General features: G+C 35.3%; 2 protein-coding genes across 5 annotated transcripts in view; one reads left to right on the top strand and one right to left on the bottom strand.

Annotated features, from left to right (window-relative positions):
• The window catches only part of LOC113056575 (signal-induced proliferation-associated 1-like protein 2), a 111138-nt gene extending 102333 nt beyond the window's left edge, over window positions 1-8805 (bottom strand). For all 4 annotated transcript variants that reach the window (XM_026223334.1, XM_026223335.1, XM_026223336.1 and 1 more), the window contains exon 1: window positions 8660-8805. The gene's annotated coding sequence lies outside the window, so the exon portion shown is untranslated. The remainder of the gene's footprint in view (window positions 1-8659) is intronic.
• A 3177-nt stretch (window positions 8806-11982) lies between these two features.
• On the top strand, window positions 11983-17900 carry ntpcr (nucleoside-triphosphatase, cancer-related). The gene is made up of 5 exons (XM_026223333.1): window positions 11983-12121; window positions 13038-13200; window positions 13272-13368; window positions 13791-13991; window positions 17532-17900. The coding sequence occupies exons 1-5, from the start codon at window positions 12088-12090 to the stop codon at window positions 17598-17600; spliced, it is 564 nt and encodes a 187-aa protein (XP_026079118.1). The 5' UTR covers window positions 11983-12087; the 3' UTR covers window positions 17601-17900.
• Window positions 17901-21710: the final 3810 nt, after the last annotated feature.

Raw genomic sequence — 21710 nt, 5'->3', positions numbered from 1 at the left:
AGACAGCCAGGTCTGATAAATACAAATCTACTCCAACCAACACAACGGCTGATGAGATTTCATTATTACACACAGAATGATGTCAGCTTGTTTTTCGAGGCCTTGATGTATATCAGGGCTTTTGGGATGCAACAGGCAAAAATACTTTATCACCGATCAAACTTTAGGTTTCAAGCTTATATTATTCTATAAAATACTGTCTGCAGGAGTGATACAATATAATACATATATTTATATATAAAAAAAAGTGTGTTTCTAAAAGATATGTCCATTTCTTGCAAAGGTAATTGGTTCAATTCCTGGGGATAAAAATTGATGGAAAAAAAACTACAACTTACAACATCACAAGACACAGAAAAAAGACATTAAATTAAAGTGAAAAATTGAAGTTATAAATAAAAAAAGTAACAAATACAATTATTAAAAAGATTAAACATAAAAAAAATTATAAATATTTAAATAAAAATGCCTAAATGCTTTGTGTGTTGATGTTTTTTGACATTATGAGTGTCCATAAACTCCTCTGAGAAAATAAAGGATGACGTTTATTTACAAGGAAATAAATGAAAGCGACATTGACTGCATTAAGTTATGTAATTTTGCCAATTTTAAAGACCAAGAAAAAAAACTTAAAAACAAAATAAATAGACAAACATGATTCTGGAAGAATTTAATACAGAATTTGACCAGTAAGTAACATACGCTCTTAAAAATAAAGGTGCTCAAAAGGTTCTTAACAGCGATGACATAGAAGAAGCATTTTTGGTTCCACAAAGAACCATTCAGTCCAAGGTTCTTCAAAGAACCATCTATTTTTTTTCTTTACTTTTCATAATCTGAAGAACCTTCTTTCACAACAAAGAACCTTTTGTGAAACAGAAAGGTTCATCAGATATTTTAGGCATTGTGAAGCACCTTTATTTTTAAGAGTATAGTAACCATCCAGAACACCTGATCAACATGCTGAAAACCACTTAGAATACATTAACTCAAATATTTTCCTTACATTAAGTTTATTTACAAGAAAAAATGAAGCATACAATCTGACTGCTTCTTTTAAATTTGATTAAGACCTTTTTAGAAACCATGGAGGGAAAGCTGACGAGGCCAAACCTAAATTCACAAACAACAAGAGAACAAAAGTCGCTTAAGGCCGAATGAACAGGAACATATTCCCCGTGAAACCCTGCTCTCTTTTGGTACCAACCTGCGTATGTTTCTATTCAGTGGCCTTCCCAGCTGTGCAAACTGCACTTCACTATCTCACACAACTGTGAACATGTCACAGGAAAAAGGCTGAGTCGAGAGAAAGTGAATAGAACAGAGTCCACAAGCGACTGCATGCCTCTCCTCTCTCTCACAATAGGCCAGAGGTATGTGCTCGAAATCCCTCTCATCTCAGATCCCAGGTCCGGAGCGTCAGGGTCAGTGTCCCAATTGTCTGGAGCCACTGGAGAAAAGAGAGCAGGTTTAACCCTCGTGGCCCCGAGTCCAGTGGCCGAGGGGTTAATGACTGATTCACATTCACTGTCTCTTCTGTGAGACAACAGACATTCAACAACAAGATGGACAACGAACATTGAGAAATAAGTTGAATCTAGATGCCAAAGACTAAAAAGATAATTATAAAGTTAGTTGGTGCAGGATTTACTTGTAGAATTGAAAACATTTTCACTCAAAGTGCACGTAATCGTCGCAACACATTAAATTAAACATGACATTTTTGAAGTATAAAAACTGAAAAGGGTTTTATTTTTACTTTGAAAAGGCAAAACTGTTTGTGTGAGGAATAATTATAATACTATCATGAGGGCTGCCACTAATGCCACTAATGATTCAGATCATTGATTATTTCACACATTAATCATTAGATTTTGATCAGCTCATGCATGTGACAATAGGAACAATTGTTGTTTGTTTGTTGTAGTGGGGAACCAGAAGAGGGAAGCACGCTATGGGTAAACGCACATGGAAATGAGTGTAGAGGCTTTCAAGTTTATTAAAAAGAAAGGTCAAGTTAGTTGCAGAAGTCTGTCTTTATTGAATAGGCATGACACCAAAAACAATGCAATTCATTAAAATAGAGTTAAACATATTCCATGCATTATATAGAGCTGCTATGGCTGAAAATCAAGTAGAAGCTGCTAGCTTTGAATCAATGGATACTTTCTTAACCGCTGCTTTCCCACACTGGCATGTTTGCTGTGTTTATTTTGTTGTTGAAAAAATGCCGGTCTCGGCAGCGTCGGAAATACCACAAACTTAAAATGAAGAATAGGCCCGAGACACATATAAGACCAAAATATATAATCAAATATATCAAAATATCCAATAAATGGTTTATTTAATTTAAATTACTTATTGAACACTAGTGTATTTTCATTTTGCTACTGCTGCCATTTTATAAATGCCGTTAGACACGAGAGACTGCATTTACTGTGATTTTGTCCATGGTTTACTGTGGTAAATTCATGTAAAAGTGTCTACAGCCTAGAATACTAATGTGTCTAGATTGAGATGTAAAACTAATTTAGCAAATTTCACAAAAACAGAAAATGACAAGCTATAATAAAAAATAGTTTTGTTGATCCTTTTGAATTGTTAACCCACGCATTCAGCTACTACATTAAACTTCAATGCAAATTCAATTCCATAGGGAAAAATATGATTTTTCATGAATCCTGTAAAGCAACCTGGTATCATTTCAACTGTTTTGTGTGATGTGATGATCTTGACTCAAACCGTTTATGAACAAGAGCGGTTATCTGCAAAAGGGACTCAAAAGCAATGAAATCCATTTTCCCCTCCACAAGCAGCACTCTGTGATAAATTGTTCAGGATTAAATGCATGTAAGCCTTACGTCGGTCTTAGCCTACATTTCATTGAACCGCGTCTGCAGCTCATACTTCAGATGATAACTGGGTCATAACTTCTCACAGTACTCTGTCACCATATATCACGACCCCTGACCAGACGGGTCGGCATACTGACCCACATAGTGCCATGCTGCATGCTAATATGTAGCATTTAGTGCTAACCCTACATTCTCTAAAAGTCTGTCAGACGCATATCAGTTGAATTCAACATCCATGTTGGGTTCAAAACCCATTAACAACTTGTTCTTCTTAATCTTCTTGAACAGTTTGAGACTAGAGAACAATCTGAGAAGACTGCATCTATTAACACAAAGCACACTTTGAGGAAACGTGTTAATAATGGGCCTCCACTGTCAGAAAGCAGCCATCCATTCATCAACCAACGGCAGATCACATGTGGCATATATCCGGCGATTGGATTACAGCAGTTAAATCACACACAGATACGCATCCCTGACACATGTCGGGAAACATAAACATACATGCAGAAAAAATAAGGAATATAATAAAAATCAAACTAAGGCTATGCACAGATCCCATTGAGCCTATAAAGAAGTATTCAAAAAAGCTATACAGTACATGACAAATGAGCGGTTTCTTCCACTTCGGTCCTTGATGTACTGTATGAATACTGCAAAACGTCACTCGTGTGGCTAAGGATTGCCAACATCTCTGACAACAAAATGGATTTGTGATGCAATTTGTTCAATGCTCAAATACTTCCCTGGATAATGAAACACTCTGACACTTTTATAACAACTCTCCGTTTGTTTGAGTGGCCTGACGTGTCCATTTATGACACCACTGAAATGTTAAACAATGAAAGGGGGGGAAAACATTATTTGTGCAATTTAACTGGGTGCTTATAGTGCAAAAATTACCCACTTCAGCTTAATTTACTGCTTAACTCTCATAAAGATGTAGCAGTGAAGCCATGATGGCAGAAACAGAATGGGATGAGTGACAGAACGAGGAGATAACCAACTTATATTTCATCTGCAAAACATAACATGCTTACACTGGGTCTGTAAGGTGATTATAGGAGGCTGGAAAATGCATGCTCACACATTCACCTCTGGGCATGCTTAGAAAATATCTTTGCAGCATGCAGATACACCAATTTTGTGCTGTAGATTTCATTTTAAAAGACATGTTTAAGTTAGAAGCCTCTTTTATATATATATATAAACTGCTTTCAGTCTTCAGTGTCACATGATCTTCAGAAATCATTCTAATATGCTGAATTGCTGCTCTTTTGTTACATTATAAGTGTCTTTACTGTCCCTTTTGATCAACATAATGCATCCTTGATGAATATAAGCATTCATTTCTTAATCGTTAATTTGTAACCAAACTCAGATGCATTGTGGGACTGAATCCGTACACAATAACAGACAAAAGGGTAAAGCAACGTCAGTGACAATGACAAAATTAGCAGCAGCAGATATTCCCTGGGCCAGTAAATCATCTCCTGCTCAGAACCGCACGACAGCGTGCAACACAAGAACATCTCTAAGAAACTCAATCAGGGCGTCTCCTTCACCCAACTGAACGATGAGATGGTGTCGCGTGCACACTGAAGAATGAATGATGGAGATACACCTGCTCAGATTTCATGTGTATACATGTCCTTATAGCTGAGAACAATGTCAAGTGTTCGAGCCAAAGATCAGGATACAGCCAGAGGTTAATGAAGGTGTTACACAACCGGTCTTACAAATAAAATTAATGTGTTCACAGCATCCTATCATTCAAATCATGAGCCAAACACATGAGATAAAGACGCACAACAAGAGTAACTTGTGAACACAATAGTGGCATTCAAACGCTTTAACCTTATTTAATTACAATGTGAAGCCAGCAGGGGACTACTAGTAACCAATAGGACTTCTAAAATAAGTTTGATATAGGAAAACAAGATATATGTCTAGCTTCGGCATTATTTGTTTTTCATACATTCATCTTTAGTTCATTCACAATAAGTGTCATATGTATGCAAAGTGACCTGCATTTGGTTTTCGACCACTTAAAATGGGTCAAATTCAACGATTTACACATTCAGATATCCCAATATCTCTGGAACTAGACCATACAGTATATGGCCTTAAAAATAAATATACCTAAAGAACAGTTTGAACCAGAATCTTACAGGACATTAAGATATCTTTAATACCTCTCGAGTTACCACCAAGCAAATCTTTGGAGGAAAATTCAAAAAATGTTTTTTCCTGTGTTTGAACTGTAATATACAAGTCAACAGATTACACTAATAGACCAAGTAAGAATAATATCATACTGATGCTGCCATCTTTATAAAGCCATTTTACCTTCCAAATCTCACGGGAAATTTTTCATTTTGACCACCCTCGACAAAATAGTGAATTATTTTGTAAACATACATCCATGAGATTTCATATTTTGGTATTCTTCACTATTCACGTTAGACTGGGAACTTTCTGAGATTTGGTTGATTTGACACAGAATGGCCAAACAGCGTGTTTGAGAGCTGATAAAACACTACGTTTTTAAAAAAAGATTACATTTTCCACACTCCAAAACCAACAAAAAACATTCATTGTTGTGATTCTCGCATCTCCGCCAAATGACAAGAGTTAGACAAATGCGGTTGGAATAAACAAACAGGCGTGTTGAGGCATCAACTAGCAGCTGGCAGGGATCTGCTCTGATGATGCCAGTCACAAGTGTTGGTCATTATCAAGTACAAGAGAGAATGAACCAGACGGGTGACTGATTACAAACCAAGCACAAATTTGCATTGCTAAAGATCCATGGTATCCAATTTAAAAAATCTTTCTGTGATATGTTGAACTGTAGTTATGATTTGAGTTTGTAGGTTGCCTATTTTATGATTTTGAGGAATCATGCATATTTTTGGTACATAAACAAATTTGATGAAATTTCATACTCAGCATCAATGGTTTTTACAAATCGCTAAGTATTAATAATACTGACTCTTGCCTTGGGAAAGGCCATTTTTGATGGGCTCCATTAGACGTTGAATGAGCTGCCAGTAAACATGAAGAGCAGATGGCCTCTACTAATCCATTTCATTTGGAGTCCATCTCATCTCTTCTGATTAAACATGAAATATCCTTGTAATATCATGCAATGAGGGCGATAACAGCGATAAACAGTTGTCTTGGCATCCTCTGGGCCTGATTGCCACATCTCAAGATATTCTATTCCTATCCGACGGATTAGATGCACAGCTAAGATTCATATGTTTGTTGTCTCACAACCCTTTCCTATTCAATCAGACTGGTACGACAGCAAATCGAAACAGGTTTCCATATCCGACACACTTAAACAATACACATAACGCTTAGTAACTTGGTGCATATTAAACAAAGCGTTCCTGATTGATGTGAGGGTAGCGAGCAGCTGTCCACCTGTCCTGACAGGTGTTATTTTCAAGAGAGGTCTCCAAAATGAGCTTTAATTTCCTGTTGTTATGTTATGAATGCATTCAGGAGTGCAACGCAAGATAAACATCCCTCTGTAGTCAGTATGCCATCTAAACCCAGAGACGGGAAGACTTCTCATTTCTCACAGGTAAATGTAGGCAAGCAACAAGAAAACATAAACATGCCGATAACAATGAAATTGCACAATTTTCTAAATCTAGTAAAGCCAAGACACTTTTATGCATAGCATTTTACACATACAGATTGTTTTTAAAGCTGCTTAACAGTAATAAACAGTAACAATGTTAGTTGCAAGATTGCATCAATCATGTTGCATCAATTTTAAAGTGCTTTCAAATTTCCATTACAAAAGCATCTCTGCAGAAAGCAACAGTGTCATTGTTTAGATTCAGAATTGAGATGCATTGTTGATTCAGTTCAGTTCAATGAGTGCCAACATTGTCAATTGTTGCCTATAACAAGAGTCTATTAAGAGAGTAAAGACTATGCAGACTGACTAATACAATAGTCATTCACCTTGTCAGTATTCTCACCTCACTTTACCACAATGCGGCAGTGGCATCTCTGTAGTTGGTTTAACTTCTCAAAATGACAGATCAATTAGCACTGAATAGTTTGATTGGATGAACGGCCTTTGACGTCAACAACAGCAGATCTGGGATTCAATAAGTCTATTATGAATGCATGACTAGATGGTTACTTGCATTACACTATGTGTTATTTGCATTTAATTTCAGCATTAAATAAAAATGCATTCTAACTATTTTCCAAATGCATGTTGATCTTATTGTGAGCATTTCTTCTGTGCATGAGCATATATTAATTTTTTTTTAAATGCAATGATCAATTCTTAAAATTCAATCAACAACATTGCCCTAGATAGATTGAACCCAGCCCTATGTTTTTGTTTTTCAAAATAAATTAATTTCGGATGTAAGTCACAATACAGAACAAATAAACACGGATAGTTCACATATAGTGGTCTCTATACTTTAGGCCTAAACTAGACTAGGAAAAACTATCTTAATAGCACACTTCACCTTGAAGAACATTGCACTTCTGAGTCTACAAAATATAAAGGCTTTCCAGGTTGGTTTTATCCTTAGAGACAGGGATGCAATTTGATTTGCAAGCATGAAAGAAGCAAACATCAGAAGGATTTTCTCCTGTCCGTGTCCCTCACGTATCACTGATACGGCTATAATGAAAATGGCTTTATTAACCTTGACACAAGGACTTGGCTGTGTAACTTGTCTAATCAAACGTGCAATTACCTGACCATAATCTGATAAGCGCTGGCTGTTCAGAAGACAGAAAACACTCATACTGAAGTCCTTTGAGTGACACAGCATAAAGATGCTTGCATTCATATCTCCACTGTACACAAAGACATTAAAGCACTCGTGATTTCTTTGATTAGAGCATAATAAAGAGTGATCACAGCAGCAAGACTGTTTATGTCGTTACAAAAAAGTACAATGGCATTAGATATGGTATTTTATATAAACTATGCTTCTGAATGATTGTCACATTCATATGCCATGGAAAATGACACTCAAGCATCAGAAACACAACTAAACAGTAAACATAGTAAATAAACTGCATGTTATTGTGTTACAGTTCCAGATGACCAAACTCTTAATTCTGCCTTGCAAAGACTAATGTGTTGGAAACATGTGCTATAGATAATCACTATAATATAAAATATTCTAACAGCCCTGTATTGTTGATCCAAAAGAACAGTCAAGAGCCCTCTAGTGGATATCTGACAGCTTGTGTTTAAAATCAACTTTATCTTGACTGCCTTTGTGTGTTATTTAAAGCACAGTCCCTGGGCTACACTTGAACCTGATAACTCCTCAGATACAGGAAAATCCCATATTAAACACAATAAAGATACAAAATGACTAAATGCATGTGTCATTAGTCTGTGGTTGTGTGATATTTTCACCTAAGCCCTTCTCAGTATTGTTTCAAGGACACACACACACACACACACACAGTGAGAACTCAGGATTTTTCACACACCTCCAAAACAGAAGGACTTTCTCAATACTTAGTGAGCTGTCAAACAGACATCATGTTTGGGCATCATTTGTGTTGACAACAAGGAACGCGCCCAAAACGCCCAAAACCTGCTGCACGCGCCTGTGACGCCTAGATAGAAAGCTCATTAGGTCACAATCCAAGGGTTTACATGACTAAACCTGACACATCTTTACTAAACCTAAAAAAACTCACCGCAGCTATTGTTACAAAAAAACGCTAAACAATAAGTAACAACCACAGACTGTCTGTCTGGCACTGGGCTACTTTTTTTAAAAAGTGGACCTTACCTTCAGCATTCAGAGTAAAGGAAAATCCCATAACGTCAGTCTCATTCCTTTAAAATACAGATGCAGTGAATGATTATATTCCACAGAGAAACACTGATGTTCTCAGAGCAGCTGGTATCTTCACCCTCCACTCTCTCGAGCCAAATACTGCGTTTGTTCGGATCACATGAAGCCGGTCTGTGGCCCCGCCCACCGCGGCATATGATTGGTTGAACTTTTGCCAAACTCCGCCCACGCACTTGTTCACAGGGAGGGCAGGATTAAAGACCACATACAGCGGTAAATAGACTTTTCACCAAAGGTATTTCTGAAAACTTCATAGTTTTCACATCAGTTCATTTAAGTTGAGATTGTTTGGTCTTTGGGTATTCAAGGTTGAATTATCCTTGGATATCAATTGAAAAACAACTATGATCTGAACCTGGAGTAATAGTGGCCCCAACTGGAAAACTGAAGAAAAGCTTTTTCACAAAAGGACTTCAAAGAATTACTTTATTATTATTATTATTATTATTAGGATTTTGAAATGAACTAAATTTAAAACAGCATTTGTTTTCTAATTTGCAATAACATATGATTCTTTATTTTTCGCATTATTTTTAACCTAGTCAAAATAACCCAACTGCAGTTTGACTGAGATTAATTGGAATGCACAATGAAAAAATCTGTTATGTTTTTTGCAAATTAACTCTTCATGTATATATATATATATATATGACAACAGACTCTTAGAAGAAAGGGATCATTGGGGTTCTATATAGAACCATAGGGTTCTTTACTCAACTCCAAAGAACCTTTTATGCTAAAAAGGTTCTATAATGACAAGAAAGATCCCTTTTGGCACAAAGGGTTCATATCTTGAATTTTGTGATCATTCACATGCATTCATAAATGCATTTGAATACACAGAATAATGCAGTGAATGAACGCACTCAAAATCGCGCACTAGTATGACTTCATCATGTTACTTTACATTAGCCTAGATGCGTGCACTTTTTAGGCACGATTTGTTTAGTTTTTTAATATACTTGATACTGTTAAAAGGCACATCATTAAAACAAAAAATACGAGTTCACATATCACACCTAAACAAGCGTGGAAAACGTAATTAGAACTAGCTACTAAATTAGTTAAAAATGCCTATCCAGCTATGATTCGCGAACCCGCTTTGAACTCCCAAACTGACTCAAATGATTCGCAAACCCACTTTGAACTCCCGAACTGACTCAAATGATTCGTGATCCCCCTCCAACTCCCAAACTGGAGTCAGATGACTCAAATGATTCGCGATCCCGCTACGAACTCCCGAACCGCTTTAAATGATTTGCGATCCCCAAACTGACTCAAATGATTCGCGATCCCGCTACGAACTCCCGAACTGACTCAAATGATTCGCGATCCCCAAATTGACTCAAATGATTCGCGATCCCGCTACGAACTTCTGAACTTATTCAAATGATTCGCGATCCCCAAATTGACTCAAATGATTCGCGATCCCGCTCCGAACTCCCGATCCCGAACTGACTCAAATGATTCGCGATCCCGCTAAGAACTCCAGAACTGACTCAAATGATTCGCGATCCCGCTAAGAACTCCCGAACTGACTCAAATGATTCGCGATCCCGCTACCAACTCCCGAACTGACTCAAATGATTAGCGATCCCAGTACACATAATGCTATAAAAGTGTGCACATAGAGAGAAATAAACAGCAGATGTTCATGTTAATAACTTCTTTAACTTGAGCAAACGCTGCTAATACACATACATTTATTAATAAAGTAAATAAAACGAAAACATGAATGTTTTAATGCTACTGAATAAAAATAAACGATCCACTTGATAGTCTCTGCTCATCATAAAAGGACCTGGATCAGTGAGCTGCGTCTCGGGCCGATGACGTCACTTCCAGGGAGGCATGTTGTACACGCCCCTGTCCCTTGAATCCGCCCCCACGTCAAAACAGTGCCACAAAGAGAGACGTGCAGAAAGGTGAAGCGCAAAGGAAAAATGGTATCGCAAGCTCAAACTAGACTGACACGCAAAATAAAAGCAGCGTTGCAAATATATTAATAGATAAGATCATGGAAAATATTTATTGCAAAATCATTGCTTTTAGGCTGTTTCATTTGTTTTGCAATTATTAATTTTTGTTTGCAAAAAGCAAATGTATTTTCCTCAGTACTTTAAATAAAATGTTTTACATTTGTTTTTGTTTTTTGTTGTATATTTTAAACAAGGTAAATCTTTCTAATTTATTAAAATAAAAAGTCACATACACTGATTTTTCTGGGCTAAGCGCCAGATCTCCACTCACCCTAGAACCACCCCTGATATATGAATGCAAAAAATAAATAAATAAATAATAATAATAATAAAAGATAACTGAAGATCCATTTTATAAAAAATTACTGCGGCTGATCAAAAACACATTTCTCTGGCCTCTGCTTCATGTGTACCTATGCAATACTTATTATTAATAATAATAATAATAATAAAGAAAATAAATAATGATATTATCATTATTATATAATTTTTTTTACAACCACAGAACAACATTAAGATAAATGTTCCATTCGTAAGCAACACGTAACCAAGTGTACATGGTTAAAACGTAAATAAATTAAAAAAAATTTTTGCATTCTATTTGTTTTCTTTTAATTTATTATACAATTAACCAAAAAAGGCCTTTAACAATAGCCTGATCTCTTCTTATTCTATTCTATTTCTTTTCTTTTTATTAATTATATAATTAAAAAAAATCTTGCTACATGTACTGTGTTAAGCTAACTGAGACTTGTCATAGCACTTGCATATCATTGCTCTTTTGTAGATTTTGATTTGCTCCAATTGTTCTCATTTGTAAGTCGCTTTGAATAAAAACCGTCTGCTAAATGACTCAATTCAATGTAAATGTAAAATTATCCAAACTAATACAAATAACAATTATTAATATTTAATTATTATAATTATTCAAAGTAAAATGTGTCAGAGTATAATAAGAAATAAAATAAAATCAGTTCCACTTATTATCAGTAATACGCTTTATTAGCATTATACTTCTAAACAAAACTACAATATTGTTTAAAATCCTTTATGAAAAGAACTAACTAATAAACTCCATTTCCCAGTAACCCACATTATAAGATTGTAAGTCTAGGAGCTCATTTAATACCACACAAGCCAGAAAACAGAGTCTACGGTCGGTTTTGCCTGTGGAAAAAGAAGACAAGAACCTCAGTGCATGCAAAATGTCCTCATTTATAAACTTTTGAATCCTGCGCACAGGCGCGTGACTTCCTTTGCGCTTGCGTCATATTTTGTTGCCGGAAGTTATGTAGCAGTGAGTGTCACACGCCAAAGAAGAACGTATCAAGTGTACATGTGTGGGTTCCCGACCTGAAATAAAGCAGCAGGAATCATCTGTAAATGATGAAGCACGTGTTCCTGACTGGCGTTCCCGGTAAAATGAAACATACATTTAGATATTTTAATTATAAGCGTCATACTATTTTAGTCAATGTCATAAAACTAGAGAGATAAGCACGTAAAGTGCTGACAGTGTCGTGTAAACATGACTAAAGACGCGAAAAGCGGAGGGAACAGATAAACCGATTCAATTGAGCGAGTAATTTACGTTGGAACCGATTCGTTTGATTCAAACGCATGACTCCGATCAATCAGGAGCGTGAATCTTTTTTCAGATTTTTATTTGTATTATTGTTATTATTATTAATATTTTAATCAAACAGCATACGAAACATCATACCATTAAGACAGGGCAATAATAATAAATAAATAAAAGATAAATAAAAGCAAGAAGAAAAAAATCCCTGAAGAAAATTAACCATGGTTTTATTGTGGTAAAAATGTAGTAACCATGTTTTCTGTTGTTGTTGTTGTTGTTGTTGTTGTTGTTTAACCTCAATTTTAAAAACCATGGTTTATCTATGGTTAGTGTAGCAAAACCTTGGTTTATTTGTGGTTACTTACCACGGTTTAACTATAATAACCTTGTTTTTTTCCACCTTAAGAAGACATGTAGGATGAATATAGAGATGCTGTTTTCACTGCTATGGAATTTTAACAGAACTTTGGATAGTTTCCATGTACTTGTCTAGAACTTGTGATATAAACTCAAAATTGCAAGAGAAAATAAGTCAAAATCGTTAGATATGTAGGAAAAGTAATCGATTAATTTATGACAAGAGTGTTTGACAAAATTTAGGTTTGGATCATGCACTTTTAAGTCTATGTTCAAAAATGTGAGTGGCAGTTAACAGGTTAATTCATCAGTTAAGCCATCATGTAGTGAGATCATTTATAGCCACCCTTTCATGCTGACATTAAGTATCCTCAGTGTGTGTTTTGTGTGCTAGGTGTGGGTAAGAGCACTCTGGTGAAGAAAGTGTGTGACGCCGTGGTCTCGGCCGGGGTTTCTGTCAGTGGTTTCTACACAGAGGAGGTCCGAGAGCGAGGCCGGAGAGTGGGCTTTGATGTGGTCACACTCACAGGGGACAGAGGACAGCTGTCCAGGCTCAGGTATCTATCTCTCCATCGGTCAGCCGCTGCTCAGAGTCAGCCACTAACACACTCTTCTGTGTTTGATCCAGCGCTCAGGCCGCCGCAGGTGGACGTGAACTCAGGGTCGGTCAGTACGTGGTCGATCTTCAGTCGTTTGAGAGCCTCGCTCTCCCTCTATTCAGAGACGTACGTATTGATTTGATTTAATTTCAGTTAACTTTTATTTGAATGTGTAGCCTTTTTCCATTAGGTTTTTTTTTAGGTCTATAGCTTTATTGTTTATTCATTAAGTGTATTAGTCTACTGTCTTATAGATAACAAATAGATAAACTGTGTTTTTCTTTTTTTTTTGAGTATACAAATCTGATCGGTTTAATTTATAAATGTAATATATATATATATATATATATATATATATATATATATATATATATATATATATATGCATACACACATTTAATTTAAATTATTTTAAGTAATAGATGTTATTAGTTTCTGTTTTTTATGTTGTATTATATATATATATATTAATTATTTTTTATTTTAGCTTTTGTTTTAGTTATGTTAGTACATCAAGTTAAACTAAATGAAATTTGATTATGGAACAGATGCGGGAGGGAAGCAAGAGGCTGTTTGTCATCGATGAGATCGGAAAGATGGAGTTGTTCAGCCAAGCGTTTATCCGTGCGGTGAGACAGACGCTGGACGCCTCCAGCTGCTCCATCCTGGGCACCATCCCTGTTCCTAAAGGAAAACCTCTGGCGCTGGTGGAGGAGGTGCGCAGCCGACAGGACGTCAAGATATTTATGGTAAAAACGTGTTTTACATCACTCAAGATTTCCAAGCAAACCTCCTTCTCACCTTCCATTTGCATGCAACACTCACACACACACACACACACATACTGCAGATCATTCAACAGATGCTACAGAAATACACTCTTCTTGTCCTTTATCTATTTTAAAGAGTTTATATTGACCCTATGATCAGGGCTGGACTGGGACAAAAAATCAGCCCTGGACTTCATCCAGACCGGCCCACCATGCATGTAAACATGCGCGCACACACACACGCACACTACATGTCTATACATACATTAATCTGGATGTAAAATTACTAATTAGAATGTATTACTATCAAAACCAAGAAAAAACTATTAAAATAATAAACAAAGAAAATGTAAATTATTTTATCAGGCTTTATTTTAAATATCTAAAGGTCTTATTTTATGTGCTTCTTATTATTCTAATAGAAATATTAATGCTTAGGGTACACATTTTCTGCTGTAACTATATTTCATGTGCTGCAACATAACACTTTTTTTTTATATTAATTCACACAAATTACCTCTGACCTGTTGGCTGCGTATAGTAGGCTAGTATTAAGACCACTGAACTATAGTAAGCATTATTTATAAAGACCACTGATCTACAATAAAATAAAAGAGTAATTAAGACAAAGAACGTTGTGTAGTGATTTATTTTAAATTTTTCATAACATAATCAAAGGCCTTTAAAAAGCTGCAGCATAAATGGCTGCCCACTGCTCCGGGTGTGTGTTCACAGTGTGTGTGTGTGTGTGTGTGTTCACTGCTCTGTGTGTGTGCACTTCGGATGAGTTAAATGCAGAGCACGAATTCTGAATGTGGGTCACCATACTTGGCTGTATGTCAAGTCACTTTATTCAAATGCAGAGCTCAATGCTAGGGTTCAGAACTTGTCTTGCCCTGCCAAAAATAAATACATAAACAAAGATAAAAATAAAATTGCTATTGTTTTCTTTGTAAATAAGCTGCAATCTCATTTCACAATTGTAATTTCAATACCACAATAAACACTAACTATTAAGTTCAAACATGAGAACACAAGTGAACAGTCAGTAATAAAAATGTTAAAAAATTATCATAAATAGCACCGTTTTCAGGTACAGATATTGCATAATCAAATGTAAAATACTTTAGGTGAAAATATAATAAATATGCACTGTAGTGCACATATTTAGCAAAATACTCCTTTCTTATGGCTATTTTTCAATCTCAACTAACCTGCTATGGTCTTTAAAGGGCTTTCTTGAGGTAAATGTAACATTCTGTGAAATAATTGTTCTCCTGCTGTTTTGACTGATAATTGATCGATATTATTTCTGAGGCATATATAAATTTCTGTAAGTTGTACTGTATCTTTAAACAGAAAGTAACAGATGATCGGTTTACTTGAACTGAGGCGCTACAGCGATCTGTCACGTCACATTCTCTGACGCCAAAACGGTATTGTCTGAATTTTGTAATAAATTAGACAGAACTTGAGAGCTGAGAATTTTAAATGCAATTTATATAGATCAGTGAGTGGTGGCATATTACAGCTGGAATATCCTAACTTTTTAAAACAAAACAATGCAGTAACGTGTATCATTACATTTCTGTCTCACCTCAGCAGTCAAGTCCCGCCCTGAGGACGTCTTCACTCAAGTCTTTTGCCTTCCAGCAAATAATTTATTTATCTTGACACATTTGGTGGCATGTGCCTCAAGTGCTTGTCGTTTTCTCTCTCTCAACTTCGGCCCCTCCTTTACGCTTAGATATTTTATTATTTAACATATTAAATTTCGTCGCAGTTGTAAAGCGGCCGCTTTTCAAGGCTAGAACTTGATTCTGATTGGCCAGTGAACACGTCACGTCTCGCAGCTCGCATCAGCATCATGCGCACGCGTCGTTTTATCTGTTCTTTATACTGCTTTTTGTAATGTTTTAAATAAATTATTGTGACTAACGTAAAAAAAAAAAGCAAATTGCGGCTTCATGAAAGAGACACGTAAGGCCGGAATTGGACTGTACAAAAATATACTTACGAATATATTTGCGATAAATAATGATTTAAAAACAAAATACATAACGCACCGGCCCAACCAGACCGCGGCCCACCGGGAATCTCCCGGTAGTCCCGATGGCCAGTACATGCCTGCCTATGATACACTCCAAAAAAAGTTAGGCCTAAATTTAAGATTTATGTATTTGAATTGCATATAAAATTTCCATGCTTTTGGATTACACCGTTTTAACATTAACTAATAAACTTAACGTGGTGCAACACCAGTCAGAATTTGATCATCAACTAACTGAACATTGCTTGTTCCACAGCTAGCCGTATCTTAACAATATTCATACTTTTGAACAGAATAAATGCAATTGTAATGGTGTAATTAAGTAATAGTGTTTTTTTTTAAAGGGTCTTTCCAAAGTGCCAGGCTAGGAAATAAAACACACAATTTCTATAATGAACTGAATTCGTTTTAAATACACTAACGGATTGATTTACTTTTTGCTAAATGTTGTTTACAATTTTTTTTCCTTTTTTACAATAAAGTGCTGATTCTAAACAACTGGAATAAATGCATTTTGAAAATGATTATTTAAATAAAATCAAGATGCAAATAGAGAAACTTTTTTTTTGAGTACACAAATCTGATCACTTTCATTTATGCATGACCGACACATTACATATTTTCTTTTTTTTCATAGTTTGGCTGGTCCTGCGACTTATAGTCATGTGCGACTTATTTATCAAAATTAATTTGACATGAACCAAGAGAAATGAACCAAGAGAAAACATTACCATCTCCAGCCGCTAGAGGGCGCTCTATGCTGCTGTAGTCTACACTGAAGACACAGAGCGCCCTCTGGTGGCTGTACACAGTAATGTTTTCTCTTGGTTCTAAATAAATGCGACTTATAGTCCAGTGCGACTTATATATGTTTTTTTCCTCATCATTACGCATTTTTGGACTGTTGCGACTTATACTCAGGTGCGACTTATAGTCCAAAAAATATGGTACATGTCACTCAGGTTTATTAAAATTGTGCAATTCAGAATGGATGGAAACTCTACATGCAATTCAAATTCATAATTCTTTAATTTAGACCTAAATGCTTTTATAAATCAGAAGTGCATAGTTCCCCAAAAGATATCAGATGGACGCTGGCCTTCCACACGGATGAAATTGGATGTATGGCTTCATTTGAGTGTTTATCTGTGAGTCAAACAGGACATGTGTCTAGATAAGCATAAGATGAATCCAGACATATGGAAACATTCAGTGTGTGGTTTACATGTGCGCTGCTCATATGATAAATGATAACAGATTCCTGTTCATTTCTTATTGTGGGTCTGTATTGAAGTATTAAGTCCACATCAACAGAATTCAAACTCGCGTCATTCACTAACTTCTGTGCAATCCAGCACTTAATCAGTGTTGATCAGAACTGCAAGAGATTTGACTGAAATTCTATTTTATTTATTTTTCAAAAGTGTCAAATTCCAGTTAAGTTATGCTGTCTGTCTGTCCTCCAACAGATCACGAAGGAAAACAGAGACGTGGTCTTCGACGACATTGTCTCAGCTGTACAAGAGTGCCTGAAGTAAACCAGGAGGAGCATGTGTTCATGATAATTGTGATTTTTGTTTGCCGTCGAGCCGTGTTCATACGTGTGTGATGTATGCGTGTGATTAAGCATGTTCTCTCCAGCACATCTCGTAATGGACGGAGCCGTGTGTGAGATGAACATAGGTGATGTCAGCCCTTAAATGTTTTCAGTGGGACAGGACGCGACCTTTCCTCATGAGCTTCACATTAGACAGGAAAATAAATTCATGTTTGAGAGGACGACGCTGTCAGGCTTCCAGGTGTTTTATTTATTTTTACCATATATATGTATATGGTAACATGTTCCTGAATATGTTTAAAACATGTAATACTATATGTTTCACTTTGAAATAATAAATGCATATTAAGTTATAAATGTCATTATTTACTGAAAACTTGAATGCATTAAAACTTACATTTTGTCTTTTACTTTCACAAAGTTAAAAAAGTTTCTTTGTTTGTTTTTTCTGTCTGTTTAAAGGGGCAAAATAAAATGTTGTCATCATGTTCCAAACCTGTATTAGTTTCTTCTTTTAAACACAAAAGATGGTATTTTGTGACATGTTGCTGACCAAACAGTTGCCGGTACCCATTGACTTCTATAGTATATTCTTCCATAAGTTAATGGCTACCAGCAACTGTTTTAAAATTAGATATGTTTACAACAATATAGTGAGTAAATGATGTAATTTAAGTTTTTAATATGCAAAAAAGAATTGTTTTTAATGCATGCAATATTGTTTAAAACAAATTGCTAAATATAAGTCGTTCATGTCGTCGCAGATGGTCAGTGCAATGCTACGAACCCAACCACAACAACTGCTTTTAAAACGTCTGATCCCATTTCATTTTTAAAACTAGAATTGTATTTATTTCATTTGTATGTAATTTTTTTATAGATTTAGGCATAAAGGCTTGGAACTATAACTATATAGATCACTGACCCTATATGCATTTGTCTTCTGAGATCCATACCCTTAACTAGCCTCATGTCGTCTTGATTAACCAACCAATGCATGACATGTGCCTTGGGGAATCATTTTAACCATGAATAAAGAAACATATTTCACATGTTTAGAAACTCACTAACAGAGATGATATATTTACACTTTACAATGTTTTAGAGTTGCAAAAGAGGCCGCACAAAATAAAAATAAAAATTCCAAAAGTTTCCCAAAAATCAGTGTTGTGGGAGACTGATTATTTGGATTAGCATGTACAGTAGTTAGGGAGTTCTGTATTGTTGCTAGGTTAATTTAGTTGCTATGTAGTCCAAATATACAGAACTACCAAATTTTGATTTCGACATATAATCATTGCTGTTAATATTGTTCATCGTCTGTATGATTACATCATTAACTGAATTTTACAGTACATTACATGTACACGAGCTACTACTAAATATACTGAACAAAATTATAAATGCAACACTTTTGTTTTTAACCCCATTTTTCATGAGCTGCATGGACTCAAATATCTAAGACTTTTTCTATGTACACAAAAGGCCTATTTTTCTTAAATGTTGTTCACAAATCTGTCTAAATCTGTGTTAGCGAGCACTTCTCCTTTGCCGATTTAATCCATTCACCTCACAGGTGTGGCTTATCATTAGACAGTATGATTATTGCACAGGTGTGCCTCAGACTGAACACAATAAAAGACCAGTTTAAAATATGCATTATACAGATTTTCCTCCCCTGTATAATTGTCTGGGAGGTGACTGCTTAGTATTTGACGTAAATATTGAAATACTAATGATTCTGCATAAATGTTGACTCATTGTTTTTTTTAATAGGACTTGTAGCATTTAACACCGGAGCATCATGACACCTAATGATTTCGTATCCTGTTATTTATTCATTTTCCTCTAAAACTGCTTTCAGTGGCTTTCCCTTGTGCACACTAAAGATGAGTTTAGCATCACTGAAAATGGATAGAAGTAATTTCCATAAGTCCACTTTATCTGAGCTTGCAGAAGAGTCTTGGTGATTTCCAGGAGCATCTGCCCATAAGAGCTGCTCCATCCGGTGCCAACACATACAGATGGTTTCAGATGTGTTTCTTCACTCATTGACAGAGACATCAACACAAGCATGACTGAATAAGCATGTTTGGGCGTCTTTAAATCGCCTTTCATTTCCATATTGCTGACATGCATTCACGGAGGGCAGACCCTAAATGTCGTACCCCTCTCTGCATATTATAGTGTACGTTAAGATTTTTTGCACATCAAGATGAATCACAACAGACAGGCGTGCAACAAATTAACCAATGCCTCAGAGTTCAACAAATGAGAGATACACACCGGACAGAAGCAGCATGTATTAGTCTTAGGTATTGAATTATTAAATGCATAAAAGATAGACTTTGGAAATTAAAGAAAGCAGAGTATTTTGGTCACAAGGATGGAACAGAAAGGTATTGTTTTTAAAAGCTAAACAGTTTTCCTCTTGTTTAACTGTGTACAGTGTTAATTATAATGCAAACAAAAACAATAATATAATGTCATTTTTGTGATTTATTTATCTGCTACAATAATATCATGCTTCGAACAATCTTCATTTGAAGGTATCTTAATTTTTTTCAGTAAATATTGATTGCAACATTTAATTATTTGTTATATTTGTTATATATGTGAAATACAGACCTTTAACAGACTTATATATTTAACTCTTTGTTTGCATATGAATGATTTGCAATTAGTTAACCAAATTACAATGCTTTTAAATGTTCGACTGCTCAAATACAGACAAAACTGTTTATCGGATCTTTATTATATTAACATATCAGTTGGGACTCATATGAAAGAGCAGAACAAAAATACCGGACCGAGCACAAAAACAGAAGTGTCCTGTGAGTCATGATGACTTGAGGACACGCATACATCACTGCCCTTCAAAACACACGTGTAGAGTTTCACCTTTGAAGCCACGCAGATCAAAGCGGCCGAGGAAGACCACAGTAAAGAGATATAAAAGCACAGATCACACGATACCAGACACCTGTTCATGAGCCAAACACGCTCACATCTATACAAAAACAAGCTTTCAGAATAAATGAGTGTGATGCATGCATCTCTGGTTCATCTTATGAGAAGGTCTCTCAATATATTACAGGAATCATCAATGTAAATCACCATTAACCACAGAAAATCCCTTTGAATCATCCTTCAGTTTGCACAAACTGGTTTTGTAGCATTGCACTTACAGTACATTGGACATCTGTGGTGCAAGACGCTGCATGCACAGGACAAACATTCAAATACACTCTTAAGATATAAATGTTATATACTTTATGTTAGCATTACACTAACATCATGAAATCGCTTACTAACCTTGTTGAGTTCTCCAGGAGTCTGTCACGATCACGTGAAGATGCTAAACCTGGTCACTTTCACTTGATCTAAACAAAATGCAGTTTCCTTTGTGCATTACTTAAAAAAATTATATATATATAAAAAAAACTTTGTATCAATTTTAATAATGCAAATAAAATGATGTGCAAACAAAAACAGTATTTTGACCTAATTTTTGTAATTTTTATGATTTATCTTCTTTTGGAGGCATCTTATTTATTTATTTTTTTATAAATATTGTTTGCATATTGAATTATTTGCAGTTAGTTATTGAAATTCTAACTCAGTTGATTTTAAATTGATTGACTTATCTGATTTATATTATATTTATTTCAGTTTTACACATTTAACCCTTTGTTCGCATATGGATTAATTTGCTATTAGTTAATCAAATTATAATTAATTTTTTTCACACATTTAACCCTTTGTTTGCATTTTAAATTGTGTTATTATTTAGTCAAATTATAATTCAGTTTTTTTTACACATTTAACCCTTTGCATTTTAAATTATGTTATTAGTTAGTCAAATTATAATTCATTTATTTTTTAAATTGACATTCAGAAAACTAAAACAGGTTTACACTATAATACACTTATTTTTAATGTATGCACTATCTTTCTATTTTTGTGACTATTTTTGCAGATCGCCATTATGAGCATTTTGTGCAAAAAGCAACTGAAATGCAAAATTCAAGCTTCTCAGTTCTGCTATAAAACTGACTCTATGCAAGTGCATTATTGTAGACACAATTTA

This window comes from Carassius auratus, chromosome 38, assembly GCF_003368295.1.
Source record: "Carassius auratus strain Wakin chromosome 38, ASM336829v1, whole genome shotgun sequence".
NCBI classification, from domain to species: domain Eukaryota; kingdom Metazoa; phylum Chordata; class Actinopteri; order Cypriniformes; family Cyprinidae; genus Carassius; species Carassius auratus.
The sequence above is the reverse complement of the archived record's forward strand: the minus strand, read 5'-3'. Positions and strand labels throughout refer to the sequence as shown.

Excerpts from the sequence above, each read along its gene's own strand:
- ntpcr (XM_026223333.1), top strand. The coding sequence starts at position 12,088 with ATGATGAAGCACGTGTTCCTGACTGGCGTTCCCG. Across the intron at positions 13,369-13,790 it reads CTCTCCCTCTATTCAGAGAC|ATGCGGGAGGGAAGCAAGAG; the intron begins GTACGTATTGAT and ends ATTATGGAACAG. Across the intron at positions 13,992-17,531 it reads AGGACGTCAAGATATTTATG|ATCACGAAGGAAAACAGAGA; the intron begins GTAAAAACGTGT and ends GTCCTCCAACAG.